The sequence below is a fragment of the Chlamydotis macqueenii genome, chromosome 5 (genome assembly GCF_036417535.1).
Source record: "Chlamydotis macqueenii isolate bChlMac1 chromosome 5, bChlMac1.mat, whole genome shotgun sequence".
NCBI classification, from domain to species: domain Eukaryota; kingdom Metazoa; phylum Chordata; class Aves; order Otidiformes; family Otididae; genus Chlamydotis; species Chlamydotis macqueenii.
The window spans coordinates 3266276-3284753 of record NC_141560.1 but is presented as its reverse complement, the minus strand read 5'-3'; the positions used below and the strand labels follow the sequence as shown (position 1 = coordinate 3284753).

Below are 18478 nucleotides of genomic sequence, written 5' to 3'. Positions count from 1 at the left end.
ACTGATTTTTGTCTCTGATGAGGCGTAACGGTTGTCATATTAGGTTGGGGTGTTGTCTTTTCATCCCAAAAGTGAAGAAGGCGGCAGCCCACATTGTTGCTTTGCCTTTCCATAGGAGCCGAGTTTCCTGCCCTCTGAAGCTGGCCACGATTGAGGAAGCAGAAGGATATTTAAGAGGAGAGTTTCCACCTGAGCTGTCATCCTATCAGCACACGTCGATTCTAGGAGTATTTAGCACAGCCATGAGTGAAGGTCAGTGTGGTATTTGTGGGTTAAGCAGTCAGCTTCATTCCTGGTGGGAGAGGGATGATTCCAGGTGCTTGGAAGTTCCTCTGTGTTTCATTTTCCCTAAGCATGGCACCACCCTTTTTATTTTTGTAAGCAGAAGACCACAGGTGATTCCAGATGTGGCACCTAAGGTCTGTGTCCTGGCTGAGAGGACATTCAGCAGCCAGGTGTTTGCTACACCCAGTGTGGCAGCATCTGACAGCCCACAGAGACGGAGACATCGTGCTTGGCGCAGTACAAAACAACAGTGCCCTTGGTGACCTGTCTCTGCAAAGAAATTTTTGCAGATTTAGCAAGCCACGATTTGTGTGCTGCTTGTCCCTGTTGTATCTCCTGCCTCTTACCATGAAGACTTTGCTCCGTCCTCTTTATAACTCCCCTTCAAAGTAGTTGTAGGCTGCCATTAAATCCCCTCTTAGCCTCTGACTGAACAAGGCCAGATCCATCAGCTTTTTTTTTAAAAAAAAGCAAAGCAGCAATAAAGTAAAATACAAATTTCTTACATCAAAAGGAATGAAATGTGAATAACTCAATGAAATCCACTTGTGGACTTTGAAATAGATGGGCACAGCCCCGGAGTGGTGGCATCAGCTAGAAACGCTAAGCAAAGTTGCTGGAAGGAGTATTCTGAACGTGTTTGAATTTATCTCCAAAGCTGTTGCTCCAGTATCATTCGTTGCATGCCGTGGCTGTGCTCCAGTGTCCATTAGGTTTCCACAGCCTTTCTGAAAGACGGGAAAATTGACCCGAGAGCCACAGTGATTTTTCGTGTGACCATCATATATGTTAAAAGGGAGAGGGAATGAGGTCCGTCTGGAAAGGGAACATCACGTCGTGCTTCAGTCAAATTCACAGTGGAGAGCTAGGACCTTCCAACCCCACGGTCTCTCCGTTACCAGCTACCCCTGGGAATTACTGCAGTAAAAAAGGGAGATTTTTCTGATCTTTGTGAAGATAAACATGTCTGACTCTTTTTTTCATTTTGAAGCTACGTTGTGCCTGTAAAGTTTGGTTAAATGCAAATCAAGCTACTTTCTTAGGAGGTCCAGAGAGTCTCCAGGGGTAAGAACAAAATAAAATGTCTGGAACCAACCAGAAAACATCTAGACTGTGTTCACCGAGCCAACTGACAGCTAATACGCCTGCCTGATTCTGGAGGGCGAGTCTGTTAAATATAGCAGAAAATCTTCTTGATCTCAAAAAACTTCTTGATTTGTTTAGCTCATTTCTGCCTGGTTTTCATCAGCTGAGCTGCAAAATCTCCCTTCTGTTCCACGTATTCCGCTCTCTGCAGTAGTGGAGCCTGGATTAACCCCATGATAGGACCTCAGGCAACACGGGGACGATGAGAGGGGTTCGTGGAAGGAACCTGCCTGGATCTGGCCGGACGTGCGAGCTCAGACTCTTCCCTGTATAGAAGTTAATTTCCTTCTGTGCGAACAAGAGTCTTAGAGTTCCAGACTGCTCTGTGCAGAGCCCACAGGATTGCCTCTTCCCTCAGGGCACGCTCAGTTTGCAATCTGGAATGGCATCTGCAGTCTCGGGTAACTCAGCCACAGATGCCAAGGGAGATGAAGTACGCGATGCTTTCACCACCCGTAACCTGCAGGGTTTTCGAGCGTCGTGCAGAACAACCTGAGGGAACAGAAAACTGGAGCCAGCTGTTCTGGCACCAAACCCAGGCCGGAGTCAGGGAAACCACATTGCTGCTGTTATCAGCCTGCAGACTTACCTGGAATTTCCAGTGATTTTCTCACGGCAAGAATTCCTGCTGTAACCTGAACCAGCAACGTGCCATGTCATTGCCATTTCTAGTTAAGTGAAACAGAGCAACGAGATGTCCAATTAAATAAAGCCCTGGATTTTTTCCAGCACTTAGTGAAGAAGTGTTAAGAAGCCCTTCAGTAGGTATGTGCTAAGAGAAGCTTTGTTGGAAAAATCATAATTAAAATTTATGACAAAGAGCTGAATGGTATTACTAGGGCGATGAACGAGCATTTTCCTGGAAACTTGGAGACCTTATAGGAGAGAAATTTGTTTGCTATGCAGAAACTGGAAGCATACTTGGAAGTAAGACTCTGTCCTATACCCTGCAGCAAATGTTTAAAAATACACCTGTCTTCTGCACAGCTCTGGTACCATCGTAGGTCTTGCCAGCGTTGGTGTAAACCAAGTGAAGAAGGCATGGAAAGATGCTCCAGGTGCTGCTGGAGGGCATGGTTGCATGAGATGCCTTCTGCTAGAGAGGTAAGGGGTGATGCTCAGATCCTGCCGCCGAAAACTCTGCAGGAGCTTCAGACCCTTCCTCATCTGGCAGTTTTATTCCTTCTTGTTCCCAAATCCCACAGTGAAGCTGGGCTTGTGCAATTCACGGCAGCTGTCGTGGAAGGCAGCCGGGATTCCGGCTCGAGGTATGTGCTGCAGCGCGTGATCAGGCCCTGCAGGGAATTAAAACCGTGCTCTCAGTGGGAACTCATTTTCTAGGGGTTTTTTAAACAGCTTCTTTAGAAGTGCTTCGTGTCCGTGTGAATTTGGGAGTTTCTTGCACAGAGCTAAGAGACCGTCACTGTGAGCTGCTGAGAAATGAAGACTGGTGTGTGATTCTGGGTCTGGCACAGTTCCCAAAATAGGGAACATTTTGGAAGTGTGGTAGGGAGGGAAGATCTCATCAGGAATGACCCTGGTGAAAGGAGTAAGCCTGGACTCTGCTGAAGGTTGTCCTGATTTAGGAGAAAATTTGTGCAGCCAGGGACGCTGCAGGGCAGCACTTCAACACAGGCTTAGGTCTTGAGTGAGACTTTAAAGTTAAATGCCTGTAGAAATGCTCTCCTGGGGAAGTTTGGATGTGAGCCTGCTCTTTCGGTGTCAGGCTGTGTCCTTTAGTGGCATGCTCACAACGTGCTGGAACGCAGACAAGCTCACAAAGGGTTTGCTGGTGAAGTTCTCTCGGTGATCCTTATCAGCTGGTCCTATGGGTTGCTTTTCTTTCGACGCTGATAAAATCAAGTAACCAAAGACCAAAGAGCTGGAAACCAACGTCAAACCCATCCAATGGTGGTGGTTTCTCTACATCACAAGATAAACCAGCCAAGCTGTGTCATCAGCTTTGTTGTACGTGTGTTGTTTCCTACAATGTCTGAACCCTCCATGAGCCACTCCTTTAAACATCTAAGCTTCCATTTGGAGAGGAAAACAGTGTAAAGGAAAGTTTGTGGTCCCTCTGGTTCCAGGGGAACACAGTGGAAAATATGGCTTTGAGTGTAGCCGGAAAGCAGGAGGCAAAGAACCAAAAAGTGACCAGTTGTGAGCCAGCCTCGGTCTACTGAGGTCTGAGTCACCGGTCCCAAGAGCTTGGGCTGGCCATTTGTGATATGACGGTGAACATTATGAGGAACACTAAATAGCATCTGAGTGAGATCCTATTTACGTTATAAAGCAACATATACCATGGCTGTATCTGAGATGTAACTTGAACTCTTGGTAAAACCTGACTTCTCTAAAAGAGTGCGATTTCTCACTCTCCTTAAGTTGGAAAGACATTTTTTTTTGTTGCTTTCAGTTGCTCAACAGAAAGGGGGAAGGGTGGGGGTGTTGAAATCTGGCCTGTTTTCACCCTACCTTTGGCAGCGGCGGTTTTGATCTCTGCTCTATAACTGTATTTTACAAGCTCACGGAAGCTCATGGACCCAGCTGCCTAAAACTGTTTTCTAAGGGCATAAACCAGCTCTGGAGTCAGCTTCATTTTGGGGCTCTGCTCTCAGTCTCCCAGCACGGATAGATTGAGCTGTGATGGATCGAGAGAGGCCCAACCAGGTTCTTTCCTCCTCATCCTCTACCTGAGCTTGCCGTCTCGGTAAGGCGAGCGGTGGAGCCCAGCAGCTCCTGCACGTGGGTTTATGCTGAGCTGCGACGGCAGAGGTGCTGCCCTCTCTTTGCAGCCACACAAAGCGGTGAAGCACGCCGTGCCTGCAAGGAATTTAGCTTTTTGATCCTCCCTGTCCTAACTGGATGCCTGCAACAGCCCCTGCCTTCTCTGAGGAACTGGATAAAACCAGAAGGCGCTTGGGGGAGAGGCTGGTTTATCTGCTGGGCACTTAGCGCTACTCCAGTTAAGTCATCAGTAATTTCCAAAAGGTCACTGGGATTTATAAGGTTGCTATTTAGGCGTATAATTGGTCTCCTGTTTCTAAGAACACTTATGGACTTTGAGTCCTTAAAGACATTTAATTTTCCATCAGTGGCCTCTGTCATGCAGATCCTGGAAACTGAGTGCCGATGGCTGAAGAGCAAACACTGTTCTCATAATAGGAACTTTCTGATCCTTTCGGCTGCTGCCAACTCCTCCTCCCGTAGCCTGCGGCCCTGAGACGCATCCATTTCTCATGAGCCTCTAATCATAGTTTTGTTCTCAACTGACAGTTTGCTCTGGGAGGCTGTTATGTATGCAGTCGGCGATTTGGTTTCCAGGAGGAAGCTGACACTTCTCTTTCTGTTGTTTATGTTTGTCTCTCTTGTCTTTTTTTTACAGCCAGGGAAGCTTTCAAAGAGGCAGGAAACGTCTTAAGTGGCCACGTAACGATGGGGATGTATTTTGAAGATGATGTCTTGGCTTTGTAAGTTGTTTCTCTTTTTCTTTGGTGAGAATTCAAACGGATCTGCATTTAGCGAAAGCTGATGCCTAGAGCAAGCGTCACTGGCCGCGCTGAGTGTTCAGCAGCAGCTCTAAGCAGCTACGGGTGACTTAGTCCAGTATGGAGACTGGTCAGGACACAGCCAAAGGGAGGTGTAGCCCTGGCTTTGCCGCTGATTTGCAGCCTATCCATGGTCAAATCATTTAGCTCTGTTGAAATGAGCTGAAATTTCCCTTCCTGCTGTTCACTCTGGGTGTTTTCAGTCCTCCAGCTGTGTCAGCCCCCCTGCATCTGTTGGGTTCCTCCTACAAACGGGACCCAACTTTTATGGAGGAAAACACAGGTTGAAAAAAATGATACCCGCTAGCTAGGATCAGTGTGTGAGGAAGGAAAAACAGTTCTGCCCTTCCCCTTCTCTTTCCATCAGGAAGAAATGATGAATTGTTACTGGTCTTCTTCTTTCCTCAGTCCCTTCTCCTTGCTCTGATGGTTGCCTCCAGTTGCCAAGAGCAGCCAAAAGAGAGGCTACTTGTGACTACTTGCAGGCTTTCTTGGCTAGCATTGGACTGGGCATTGTGTCTGGGTGCTGGAAAATGCTTTGAAAGCCCTGAAATAAATGCTGTCTTTCCGTGGAGCTGCCTTGATGTGGAGCAGACGGCCTTTCTGCAGCACTCCGAGACCCTTTGGTCTGATCCAGCTTCCTGGTGGGCACTCACGTGTGGCTGTGAGCTGTTTGCAGCTGCCAAGGATGGGGAAGAACCTACCTCTATCTTTTCAACAGTTGATCTTCCCGTGGATCTTTTTTTTTCTTGAAAGATGTGCTCACCCATTTCCCTCCCCTTGGCCAGAGCAAGACATTACAGCCATTTCCAGACAGAGTTTTGGGGAGCTGCATCCTCTTTCCGGATGAAGAGTGCTGGAAAAATATAGCAGCCTTCCTCCTGCACATGTGGTAAAGGTGAAATCAAGGCTTTCGTGGTCAGTTGATTGAATAAGAGCATCAATTGTGGCCCTACCTTTAAGCCAAATTAGAGCTAATGGGATCTGAGTATGTATTAGTCTTAATTGTGTCATTAAGGGGCAAAGTGCTTTGGATTAGACTGTGAGAGATGCTGCAATGGCTACAAATGCAGCTAGATCCAGAGGGAATCTTCAACTTGTCATGGCATCTAATTTTCATCAGGAATTAGCTATCAAGGCAGAGTTAAAAATCCCAGAAGGTCCTTGACCTGGTTTCCAGGTGTGGGTTTAACAGCCAGTAATGCAGCAGTGAATTATTTTCATTAGTTTCGTATAGATGTGATGCATCTCTAGCGTGTCTGGTGAGGCATGAGCGCTTTTGTGGTGTGTGTGGAGAATAAAAATGAAAGTACCTTGGTCGAACGCCTCTATTCACCAAACTGCTCAAAGCATCGGCCGCAGTTGGGTCTTAGAAGCAAGGCAGTGCCAGGCTTGTTTGTTGCTGGGGCGGGCGACCACTGGGCGATAGTGGGTACAGGAGTCACACCCAGCAGCATCAGGGTGAACAACCTGAACCCCCCAAGCTGAAAGACTTTTCTCCCCTAAAGATCTCAGCCCAACAGAGGAGGGCAGGGTGATCTCACAAAACCAGATACAGATAGAAAAAGCCTGTGTTCCCTCAGCAGGGACATGCAAGAATACACCTCCGTCCTCCTGCTCCAGCCGCAGTCTGCGGCGTGTTCCTGTTTAGTTGGAATTGTTCGTAGAGTTTATGTAGATATTCATTCTGCCAAGTTTGGATTTTGCCTCTGATTTGTGGGTGAAGCTACTGTAGATGGTCATCTTCTCAACTGTAAGTAGAAAGTAAACACTTACAGGAATTCCTTATGCAAGAGCCAGGCTCACTTCCCTTCTTAATAAAAGAAAAGCTATTCTTGCTAAATGCTCAAGGAGGAAATGTTTGTGGCTTCTAGGTCACGGAAAGCTGAATCCCCTCTTCCCAGAGAAAAAGGAATACAAAATACACAAAGAATGTTGTTAGCAAAACTGTTTGCTCAGCAAGCACCTGCTCAGTTGGTAACTAATGGAAAAAAAAAAAAAAGTTAAGGAAGAAATGCCTTGAATGAAGTCATTTATTTCTCAAATAGATTCCTGCCAAGTGTTTGTTTGCAGATGTTTTTGATTTAAATGCAAGTCTCATGTTACCCATCGAATGCCCCTGCTATATAAATAGAAAGCTGTTGTAAGCAACAGTACAACCACTCGCTACCAGTGAGATGAGACGTGATTTCAGGGCGGCTATAAGATGGGGAATTTGTTGGTTTTCTGACAGTATTTAAGAAACTTCCTTATCAAAGGCTGCTGAACAAGTTGATCTGTTTAAACATCAGGAGCAAGAGTCCTTACCTCCTCTGAGAAGTCATGAAGCCAGAGAGTCTCTGTGGAAATTAGAGAAGTTCAAAATCCCTGAATTTAAAAATTTTCTAGGGTTTTACCATTCTTAATTGATTGCAAATACAGGTTAATTTGAAAAACAAGAGAGAGGGAAGTTGAAGACCTTCCTAATAGATCAGAGGGTTCCCAGCCATGACCAGAAGTGCAAAACTGAGCTTCCTCGACTGGGGGAGCTCGGGAGTCTGGGCAGAAAGGAGAAAGCCTAGCTCAGGGCTGGGTTTACAAAGATAAATTTAAAAAGCAGAGGTAGTGCAAAATGAGACTGAAATAGCTCACATAAATCCAAAACCAAGTTTAACAACAGGATTCCAAACATTTGAAGGCCTCAGGGAAGTCCAAGGTCTTTCATTGCTGCTGCTCTTTATCAAGACGTCAGTGCAGATCTTAGGTGCCCCTTAGAAATTTGCAGTGAGTGTGTTATTTCCAGAGAAGTAAGTGCTGTGATGGAGGAAGTGAAAGACCTGCGTATGAGCTAAATATCATGAGCTAAATAATAACATGTAATATCTGCAGTTCTCTCCACTTGCTTTGTTATTGATGACCTAAACCACCAAACACCCAGGTTTTCAAAGGAAGTTTGAACAAATCTCCATCCCGTTCAGAGCTGCTTATTGAAGTGTCCAAACTGAACTTGCCTGAGCAAACCATGGAGGGAAGTGCAATAGATTGTAACATGACTTTTCTATGAGCTGCCTTTCATTAAAAAGAAGTAGTTTGTTCTGCAGTAGGTTGCATCTGTATTACATCTTTCTCCTATGGAGAAAAAAAAAGAGATGGACTAGATGACTTTTGAAAAGGAAATCAAAGGCTTTACACCTCCACAAACCAAAATGTCCTTACACCTCGCTCACTTCCCCAGAAATTCTGGTGTCAGTCACTGAAAAATTGACAGCAGCCTTTGAAAAATGAACTACAGACACCCTGCAAAAAAACTGTTGAGGCAGCTGACTTCCTCCGTCACGCCCTTCGTCTGGGTGCTGACATCTGGAACCTTCAGGACTGAAGTTCCTCACACTTCCAGAAAGCTGCTCTCCCGTCTTGGTGTACCCCCTGCCCTTTCATTGCTCAGACTTCTCCTATTTTTGCTCTTTCTACCTTCTCAGCTTTTCTTTAAATACCCTTGAACCCTCTTAACCAGAAGAACATTGGAGAACAAAGGATGAGCTGGTTTCTCCACCAAGAGTATGTGTGCAGGCTGTGTGTTGCTCTAGCGTGGGGCTGGACTTCAGCAAAATCGCCTGTGTTCACCAAGCCAAAAGTCAGATCTCCTGGAGCTTGTTTTGTGTCGGTTGGTGTCGCTTGGGTGGAATCTAGGACCTTCTCTTTGCTATGGCTTGGGAGGCAGAGTGAAGCTCTGGGTGGATATTTGCACAACCTGACCTTAGGTGTGAAAATGAAAGTCCTTGTCACCATCCCTCTTTTTCAGATCTCGTAAATACGCCGTGTCTCCCCCCGCCCTCCTCCTTGCCAGGAGGGGAGGTAGGAGCGTGGAGGGCATTGCTTTGTCCAAACAGAGCACGCAGGATGTGGTGGAGATGATCAGATATGAATTGCTGGACATTTTTGTAAGTGAAAAAAAAAAGAAGTGTCCTTTTTCCACTGTGGTCATTTGCAGAAGCACTGATTATAGCGCGGAGCTGTGCAAAATAAATGCTCATTGTTTCTATCATGCTGAGTTACGTTTGGTTTTAAATTTTATGGCTTGGATCAGACATTCTGGACAGAAATCTGCTGCTTGCTGTGTGGTCTCATGGGAGGAGACCCCGGGAGCCAATGGCCCGGCTTGTGCTCGTGGTCAGAGACCTGCTGCTGTGGTGGCTTGGCCTCTCGCAGGGTTTGCTCCCTGCCTCCTGCACATGTCTTTCACAGACCAGTTATAGCCGTAACACGTGGAGCTGGGCCGAGCTGGCCGTGCTTCTGCCTTCTCTGCTCACACCCCTTCATCTCAGAGTGCGCAGCTGCTCGTACAGACTTGGCTTGCGATGGGCAGGGTTGGGCGTAGACATCTCCAACATACACGGAGATCCCAGCACCCACACTTGTTTTCGCGCTGCTGGTGTGCAACATGGACCCTACAGCCTTGCTTAGCCCCTGCACCCCTCGTGTAAGAGCAGAAAGTCTAATTTGCTCCTGTTCCCTCCTCCCCATAAACCTCGTCTTCTTGTTTGGATGTCTTGCAGCCAGAAATCACTGTGCAAAACCTGCCCCGCTACTTGCAACTCAGAAAGCCCTTCCTCATCTTGTTCAGCGATGGTGACATCGGTCAGATGGAAAGCAAGGAAATGCTGAAGCTGGCGAAAGGAAGACCCCAGCAAGCGTTTGTGGCTTGCTGGTTGAACTTGTGAGTGTGTAAAAACCTCTTTTCTCCTTTCCATTAGCTCGCTCTTAGCATTTCAGGGCAAGAAAAAAAAACGACTCTGCAATTACTGAAAGCACTATCTAGCTGGTAATATAATTATTCGGTCTGAAGTCATCGTGAGTTGGGAGGTCAGATCATTTAGCGATAATTCGTTATGCGTTCTGGGCAGCTGCAAAATTGCACGACAAAGTAAAATTAGTAAATGTTGAATGGGTTGCAGAAATAATTTTCAGTAGAGTAAAATGTTCTCAAAGATATTTCATGGTAGCTTGACCCTGGCGCTGGGTGTTATTTGTATTTTTTGTCACATGTGGGAGAAAAAAAGTAAATTTGCCCTCCTGCAGTGTCTTATGGTGATTTTTCCACCGGCAGTTAGAGGGAAGCACAACAGGGCAATTACTGGTTGTTGACTGGGGGAAAGAAAGTTTTCAGAAGAAGGGACAGCCAGAAGAAACCCTGTAAGGCAAACTTAAAAAATATTCAAGAAACAAAATGAATCCGGGAGCTAAGAAATAGAAAGTTGTAGGAAAGGAAAGGAGATTTTTAAAAATCTTCCCCTCCCTAGCTGCTTTTTCAATTTTTAGCCTCTGTTTGTTTTGCCCAAGCCCAGAGACACCTCACTGTCTTAATCATAGTGTGCTTTGAAGTCTGGAAAGCGCCTCGCAGTGTGGGCTGAAGTTTAGCTAACGGGGAATGCACGTGTTTTCAAACAGAAGACAATTTGTTTGCCAGTAAAGCACAAGAAACGCGAGCCCCTGGAACTTCCCCACCTACACATCTGCCTTTGCTGCTCTGCCTTTCTGAGAAAGAGCGAGCTGTCCTTTGTCAGCGCAAAACTGCATTGCAGAGGGCAGAATACGGCTGTTGGCTCGGAAAGAGTAGCATAGTCCTAGAGGAGAACCTCATTCCCATGGCCAGAGCCAGCTCAGACCTAGAGCATCGCGCTCAGCCTGAAAATAGTGCCGGAAGGACTCAGCATCTTCGTGTGCTTGCTGTGCCTCCATCTCGATGTCCTCTTTTGGCTCTCTCTGTGTCACCTGGGGAAGTTGCCATCCCAGCTCCTCAGGCTGTGGGAAAGCACCCAGCAGCTGCCCAGGGGCTGAACACAACCCTTTACATCAGCTCCTGCCTTTCCAACCCCTGCGGGCTTGCTGCAGCTGTGGGGCGGTGGCAGCAGCTGGGCTGGAGGGAACTGGTAACTCTCTCTGCAAAGAGAGGCTAACCACAGCGGGCTGCAGGATCTGTCCTGCTCCTCTCTCACCTGTTCTTCAAAATTCATGGTGGAGAACGTTTCACGCTCTCCTACAGTATTTGCCCCAGCTGCTCTTGCTTGAGGTTTTCTTTAGACGTCTAATCTGCTGTCTTCTCCCTCTCCGTTGGACCCTAATGGCTTGCTTAAGGCATTGGGCTTACAAATAACGTGATGAGCTTGTCCCTTAGGCAAAACTGTGCGGTTTTCTGGATGTGGTCCAAGGGCTTTGGTGCTTGCTTGACTCACAGTCCCGTTGTGCTGCCAAACCACTGGTGAGCAAGTTAAATCCCAACAGGAAGAAGACTCCGGTGGGACGCGGGGTCCTGAAGGCGTACTTCACCACCATGCCTTCTCTGCCTGTTCTCGTCTGGGTGAACCTTCATGTCGGGGGTCAGGTATTCAAGTTCCCGTCGGAGCAGCCCGTCACTGAAACGAACATCTTGTCTTGGCTGGAGAAGCTAAAAGCAGGACTGGAGATTCCCAGCAGTAAGTGGACACGCATTGGTAACGTTCCTCAGCACGCACTGTTAGCTCCGCTCCGGTCTGTTTATGAGAAGATGCTACGTGCAATAAATTGTCTGCCCTGGAATTTAATGATGGAAAAACTAGCTATGCTAGTTTGAGCTGGAGAAGTACAAATAGTCCGGCCAGAAGAGAATACCCGCACTCACGAGTTTGGTTCGGAACTGTTTAATGTTCAGAGCCAAGTGGGAATAGTTCTGAATCCACAGCTCTGATAATCCCCAAACCTGGCTGTGCTCTCCGGTTACTGCAAACAGACCTTCTGCAACACAGCTTGCTGATAAAATATCTCCTGACTCTCAGGTGTCAGCCTAAGAAATAGCTGCTCTTTAGGCACCTTCCAGCATTTTTTTTGGACAGGAGAGGATGAGGAAGCTGGTGCTTTGCTGTGGTCTTTGGGACATAAAGGGTTGGCTTGTGCTGTGAAGCTTTTCACTGCATCCCTCCTGCCTTGACAGGCCTGATGGAGCTTTGGAGGAAGGCAGCACAGATGTGCCTTCCTCATGTGTTGTGTGTAGCCGTGGGATGCTACAGGGATTCTACAGGGATCTTGGGAATTGCTGGCTGCCAGCCTGCTCCAGGCTCCAGAAAGGCGATGGGGTGACTCCACTTGATGTCTGTGAACTCTAAAATGAGCTTTCCAAAGGAAGTGTTTCCAAAAGCTGGCGTCAGCCTGGTGGGGTAGGATGTGTGGGCTCTCGCCGGAGCTGAAGACACCATTTCTGACCCGGTGATCGCTGTGAGAACCCTGTGAGCCGGCCGTCCTCCCACGCCTCTTTCCATTGTCACTGCTAAAGGCACTTGGCTGTCACGTAGGTCCCTAGGCAGGGAGCTTAGTTTTCAGGGGTGTCAGAAGGGCAAGCTGATGGCTGAGCAGCTCACTCCACAGCCAAGGGCTGTGCCAGCCACCACAGCCTTCTTCCTCAGGCTTTTAAGTGCTGCAAACCGTGTGATCAGTCTTAAAAGCGTAAATTAACGAGCGTTCTCATGGGACTGCTTCCTCCTCATACAGACAGCAGTCTCCCCTCCCTCCTAATGGTGTCTCAGTAATGCAGTCATTAACAGTTATCTGAGACCCCAGTGAAGCATCCACCCACTGGTGAGCAGATCCCCACTGTGACCTTTGCCGTGGGGGTGTCTGAGGACGGAGGACCCCCGTAGCCTTTCAGGGAGCGGAGCCTTGGCCAGCTCTGGTGAATCTTAATGCGTCCCTGGCTGGTTTAATTGGGTGGTGGTTTTAGTTTTGGAGGAAAGGGGGTGATCTTTACGGAACGATCTTTAATTTTGTGTTCACTGGAAGGGCAAAAAAAGCCATAATTCCTTTGAAAGGGAGATGTCTGTGGAGTGGAGCTGCCTAATTCTTATTAGCATGGGACTGTGCTTGCTTCTCAGGTGCCTTGTCCGAGGAAGACTGGAAACCACCTCTCCCCGCTTACGACTTCCTTCAGATGATGGAGACGGCAGCACCCGAGCTCCCGCTCCACACCTCCCACCACCGTGGAGACTCACCGACGCGGCACCCGCCCGAAAGCCCGGGAGGGGACGCTGCCGTCCGGGAGGAGCCGTCCCAGGAGATGAAGGCAGAGAAAGTTGGGTCCCCTGGGAGGGACCTGCGAGGGACTGCCCCGAGACTGGCGGCAAGGGAGAAGCAGGGCAAGAGACACAGCGAGCTCTGAGAGCTCGGCATCTCCCTGCCTGGGCCAGTGAAGGATGTGGGACAGTGTCCCGAAAACCTGATCGCTTTCCCACCCCTCTGTGAGCCTTTAGACCAAAGAGAGGAGTGCTTTCAGCTGCAAATCACTGGCGAAGGGACAAACCAGCCCCTGAGTCTCCATGTGAGTTCCCTGCTGCAGTGCGTTGGTCGTTCTGCGGTGCCTGTGGTTTCTGATGCCGGAAACGTGTCCATACACACCTTGACTCTCCCAGTTGCTACTGGGATTGCATTTCACAGCAAGCAGCGAGAGCAGATCTGCAGGGAGGCTGCTGCGAGGGAGCTCAGCTCACCCCGCTGCTGGGGGAGAGATGAGGCGAGCTCACCGCGCGCTGGAGGCTCGCCTGCACATCAGACGACGCTGAAAAAGCCAAATCAGCACAGTCCTGCTCTGCAGTTTCTATATGTCTCACACAGGTGCTTCAGTTGCCCCCGAGCAGGAAGCGGTGAGTGATTCCAGGATGAAAAGCGCATTTCTCTCGCTGCCCCGGTGGCAGTAGCAGCTCCACTGATGTGTGTCTGCAAGCCCTGCTCTCAAAAAGCGATTACATCTGCGCTGTAACCGTGTGGAGCTGGGAGGGCAAGCGTGCCACCCGCTCTGGGGCTGCTTAAATTTGCACCTCCTTGTGTTTACACTGGACTTGTGAACCGCATTTGTGAGCGTATTCATCCTCGGGGCTAAGAGGAGTATCTGGTTCAAGCAGTTTTGTTACAGAGCTCAGGTCATCGCGACAGCCGTGAACAAAAATCCACCAGCGAATCCCAAGGGGAGGCAGGTTGGAAGATGGCTTTGTTCAGTGCTGGCGTTTTCTTGGTTGCCAGCCCAGGAGGTTATTTGCAGCCTCGATTTTTCTTTGCTGTCAGTGACAGCAGCGGGGTTGGCGCTTTCTGAGCTGGGGACGGTGCGGGGAGTGAGTGGAAAGATCGACGCTTTGGAAATGAGAGGAGGGAGATGAAGGGCAAGGCTGGCAGCGCTGGGGACAGACCCTGCCGAGGTGGGATGGAGCTGCTTCACATCCGTATCTAGACGAGGAGATGCAGAACCTGGGGAAGTGGCTTTCCAGCCTCTGCCCAGCTCCTGGGGACAGCAAAAGGTCTGGCATTCCTTCCTGGAGGACCTGAGCCTGCAGACCGGCGTGGGACGTGGGCCAGGGAGAGCCGTGTGTTTGGAGGGAAGCTTTGTCTAATCCCACCCATGCCGTGACGATCTTCCCACTCCCTTCAATAAACATCTGTCCTCTTCCACAGCACCACTGAGATGTGCCGAGAGGGTCGGATCCCCCTCCTCACCACTCTGAAGTTACTGGGGAGGGGAAAAATTGATGGTAAGGGACTGCGGAGAGCGTTGTAAAGTCTTTCTTTCTCATCCTGCAAGCAGCCCACATGGTTGGGAGTGTTTTGAAATGCCCAGAAATAGACCATCAGTCCTGGGCGCTCCTTGAAGCCCTTAGCTGAAACACCATTTTTGGACTTAAAGACAGGCTTAGAGCCAAAATGTATATATTTAAAGTCATAAACTTCAGCATGCAGATCGGAGCCTGCCGTGCAGCTGAGTATTCTCAAGGGAAGGAGTGGGTCAGGGCGCAGACAGATCCTCCAAGCGTTCCCGTTGTTCCTCTACTGTATAAGGTCGTTATGCTGCGGGGCTCTGTGAGCTGGATGTCGTTCCTTTCCCGTCCCGTCCCTGATGACGCCACTGCTGCCGTTACGGCATCACTGTCCCACTTGGTGCAGGTGGAGTGCGTTATTTGGGCTTGTCACTGATGTCTTTAATAAATTCTGTCTCGAGTACAGTGAATCTGCGTCTGTCTTGGGTGCAGCACGGTGAGTGGAGAGGCTGGTATGGGACACATCCCTACAGTAATGTTCCCTCAGCCCGCCGAGCTCCACAGCAGAGGGATCCCTTCCTTCAGCAGGGTTTGTGCAAGATGTGGAGGGCTCCTGCATCGCTGCTCTTCTTGGCTGCGCGTCCTTTCTCAGTTGCAGCCCTTCTCTTGCGCAGCATCGGGGCAGGAGCTTGTCACTAGAGGTCAGTGCCACATCTCGGTTATGGCTCCAAAAATTGCTGCCTCTCCCAGCGCTGCTTTATTGATGCCGGAGCGTTGCCACCAAAACGACGAGGGGTTGGGAAGGGCTACCTGGTGGGGTCTTGTGGGGATGCTGGGGGCTGAGGGACCGTTTGCTCCCAGGGGCGGTGGCTGTAGCGAGCCTGAAAGGCTAGGGAGCCCCAGCTCTGCAGACTTCAGCCCCAACATCAACAGTGAGATCCGTCAGCTCAAGCCTCCCAGACGGGTTGGGGTACCAGGAACCCCGAGCCGAGCCCGGGCGCCTGCGGTGACACGGGGAAGAGACGTGTTTGTCTGTGTCCCGCCACTTCTGCCATCAAACTGGGTCACCAGCTGTGTTCGCTGGAGCTGCTCACTGTGAGCGTGGATGCCGGTCAGGGTCCTGGACCACATCAGGATGCACAGGCCTGGCTCTGAGTTTGTTGTTTGGTTTTTTTTAATACGAAATGTCTTTTTCATTGCATAGCACGAGCAGGCATTCGGGAAATCTGTCGAGGCACGTAAGAGCCTGTACAGAGAAAAAATATTAGGGATATTGGGGGCAGCTGGTGGTCTGCATCCCACGGCGTGCTCATTCCCTGGAGGAAACTCAGCGGGGTTTTACGGCCTTGAGTGAGAAGTGAGAAGAAGGAAGGAGAACTCTGGACCTGGGGGTGCAGCTGCGAGGGACGGAGCGCATCCCACCGGGCTTGAGGAGCGGGAGGTCGTCCTGCACGCACCGCTCGGCAAAGACGTGGAAGGCAGCCAGCGGTCGATCGCTGGGAGACTCCATGCCCGTCTACCACTTTCTGTGTCTCGGCGCGTGCTGGTGCTGCAGTGAGACGCGATCATATGGGCACTGGTGCCATCAGCTCTTTTTTTAACCATTTAACACTAAAATAGGTGTCTGTTTGAGTAAACCACAGATCTGTCTCCCTAGATGACCCTAGTGAGGTGCATGCTGAGCTGAAGAACTCGTAGTTTCCTGACAGATACGGTGTTGACTATTTAAGGCTTCAGACCAAACTCCTCTTTTGACGGTGCTTTGTTTCAGCAATGCGCCAAAGGTGGGCATTTCCACGTGCTTCGTGCGCTCTGGGAGCCTTTCAGAAGGTGTTTAGTGGCTGATCAGAAAATAAAATGATGATATAGATGAAAAAAAAAAAAGGATTATGTGCTCGTCCTGGAGAGCAAAACAATTTATTGTCTGAAACAACAGGAAATTTTCTACATGCAGTGGTCTGACTGATGTTTTGCCCTTCCAACCTTCAGCCCTTTGAGCAGAATGAGGACGGTGAAAGACGAGTCCTTGCGGTAGAAGGTGAATTTTCCAAATTAACTGGACCACCGATGGCCACGGTCCCTCCCAGTGAGCCTTGCTGCGTGGCCAGGCTCTCATCTGGCTCTGCCGTAGGGATACAGCCGCAGGACGGAGGAAGAGAAGGCTGTAGCAGGGAGGAGACCGGAGAGGACATTGCCCCCAGGAGGGAGATGCTGCAAGGCAGGAGCGAGGGCACGGGAAGGACAAATCTGCCAGCGATTCCTGGCAGCGCTGCCAGGATGTGAAGCAGGACGTCGACGCGGTGAGCTGGCTTCTGTCTCCTGGGCTCAGCGGTGCCTGGTGCTGCGTGGGTCTGGCAGGGCTGGGGGACGGTGGGGACCAGTTGTCCCATTCCAGGTGGTGGTGCAGCCTGGCAGAGATGCTTTCCCCACCCTCCCCTCCTGCAGGGCCCCGCTGGCACTGACGGAGCCGAGGCTGGGGCTGTTTGCCCGCGGTTACTGGGTGAGGCTGGGCTGCTGAGGCTTTTCTCGACTCACCTTGAGCAGGCGGACGGCCAGACCTCAGGTCACCTTGGGGGCATCCGGTTTTACAAGGGTGGTGCAAACCATTCCGGCACCCAAGGGCTGTGATCCCCGTGCCCTTGGTGTAGCCCGAGGGGGTAGGAGAAGGGTCCCACGGCTCGGCAGCGCCTGGGGTGGTCTGGCATCATCAGCGGGACGCCCTGCCCAGACCCAAACCAGCTCCCCGAGCCCACGTGATGCCCTTGCTGCCTGATTTGGGGCAGGAGCGGTGGCTGAAGCACGGTGGTGGGGTGCAACCTGGGGGGAATCTGGAGACAGGCACACAGGCGTTGGGCCGGAGGTGGGACGGGAAGCGGTCTGTGCCGTGTTGGCACGGCTGGAGGTGGCAGAGGAGCTGCGCCGGGGAAGGGAGGGTACAGGGGCAGGATGGAGCTGGGGCATGAGATAAGGGGTGCCGGCTGGGCGGGATGGGTTTCCTTGTTGCGTAGGGTGGCTCTTCCGCTTCGCACTTCCATTGCTAAAAATACAGCCGTGCTCCCGGTGCAGGCCCAGGGCAGGTACCCGCAGCACCCAGCGCCACGCTGCCCGCAGTAGCTTGCAGGGTGGCCGTGATGGGGGTCTCCATCCCTTCTGCCCCGTGCTCAGCATGGGCAGGGGTTGGATCTGAAGAGCAGCACTGGCTCCGTCCTCCTGGAGCCAGGGATCGCGATGGAGCCGGGATGAGCAGCCCAAACCAGCTCCTTACAGAATTCCTTCTCTGTATTTTCCCTTCCCAACAGAGAGGTGCTCCACCTCCAGCATCTCCTTCTGGGACTACACCCACAGATACTGCGTCCTGCTCTGCCCCCAAACTGGGTGATGCTGGTGACCACACAGGGACCTCACTGCTCGTGCCGCTGACCGGTCAGGGTGACTCTCACACCCAGTGGGTGAAGTCAAAGACCAGGCTGGAAGAACAGCAACCACAACAACGGACCATCCCATGGCAATGGACCATCCTTCACAGCATCTTTCCCTCTCCCCGGAGAGCGGGAGCCCCCAGGGTTCCACGGGACTGGGAAGGGCGTGGAGGTGGCAGGTCCCCCAGCGCCACGTCGCTGGCTCCATTGTTCATTGTTCCTTCTTGGCTCAGCGGAGCCGGCGTGGGGACGGGAAGCGATAAGGCAGGAGAGGGCATCGCTCCGGATCCTGCTCTCCGGCAGGTTATTTCCCCACTCGTCTGACCTCTCCTTAGGTAAACTCAGCTTTTTGCCTCCCTTCGAGTTTGCTTTGCTCTCCCACACTCATCCAGCACGGCACGGGGCCCAGGGAAAACAGCGCGGCTCTATTAATAGCCTGTGGGGTTGCCAAATCCCTTCTGCGTGTTGAAAGAGCGGTGGTGGCTGCAATACCATGATTCAGCCCTCGGTGGTAACACAGGGGCCGGTTCCCCGGTGAAGTTGTGCTGGGAAG

The 18478-nt window shown here is 50.6% G+C and overlaps 1 protein-coding gene across 2 annotated transcripts in view; it reads left to right on the top strand.

Annotated features, from left to right (window-relative positions):
* TXNDC16 (thioredoxin domain containing 16) overlaps window positions 1–14976 on the top strand; it is a 38622-nt gene extending 23646 nt beyond the window's left edge. For both annotated transcript variants that reach the window (XM_086749595.1, XM_086749594.1), the window contains exons 15-20: window positions 116–252; window positions 4817–4901; window positions 8761–8899; window positions 9515–9675; window positions 11241–11431; window positions 12860–14976. In XM_086749595.1, coding sequence (XP_086605721.1) covers window positions 116–252; window positions 4817–4901; window positions 8761–8899; window positions 9515–9675; window positions 11241–11431; window positions 12860–13143 — 997 coding nt within the window. In that variant the 3' untranslated portion in view covers window positions 13144–14976. The remainder of the gene's footprint in view (window positions 1–115; window positions 253–4816; window positions 4902–8760; window positions 8900–9514; window positions 9676–11240; window positions 11432–12859) is intronic.
* Window positions 14977–18478: the final 3502 nt, after the last annotated feature.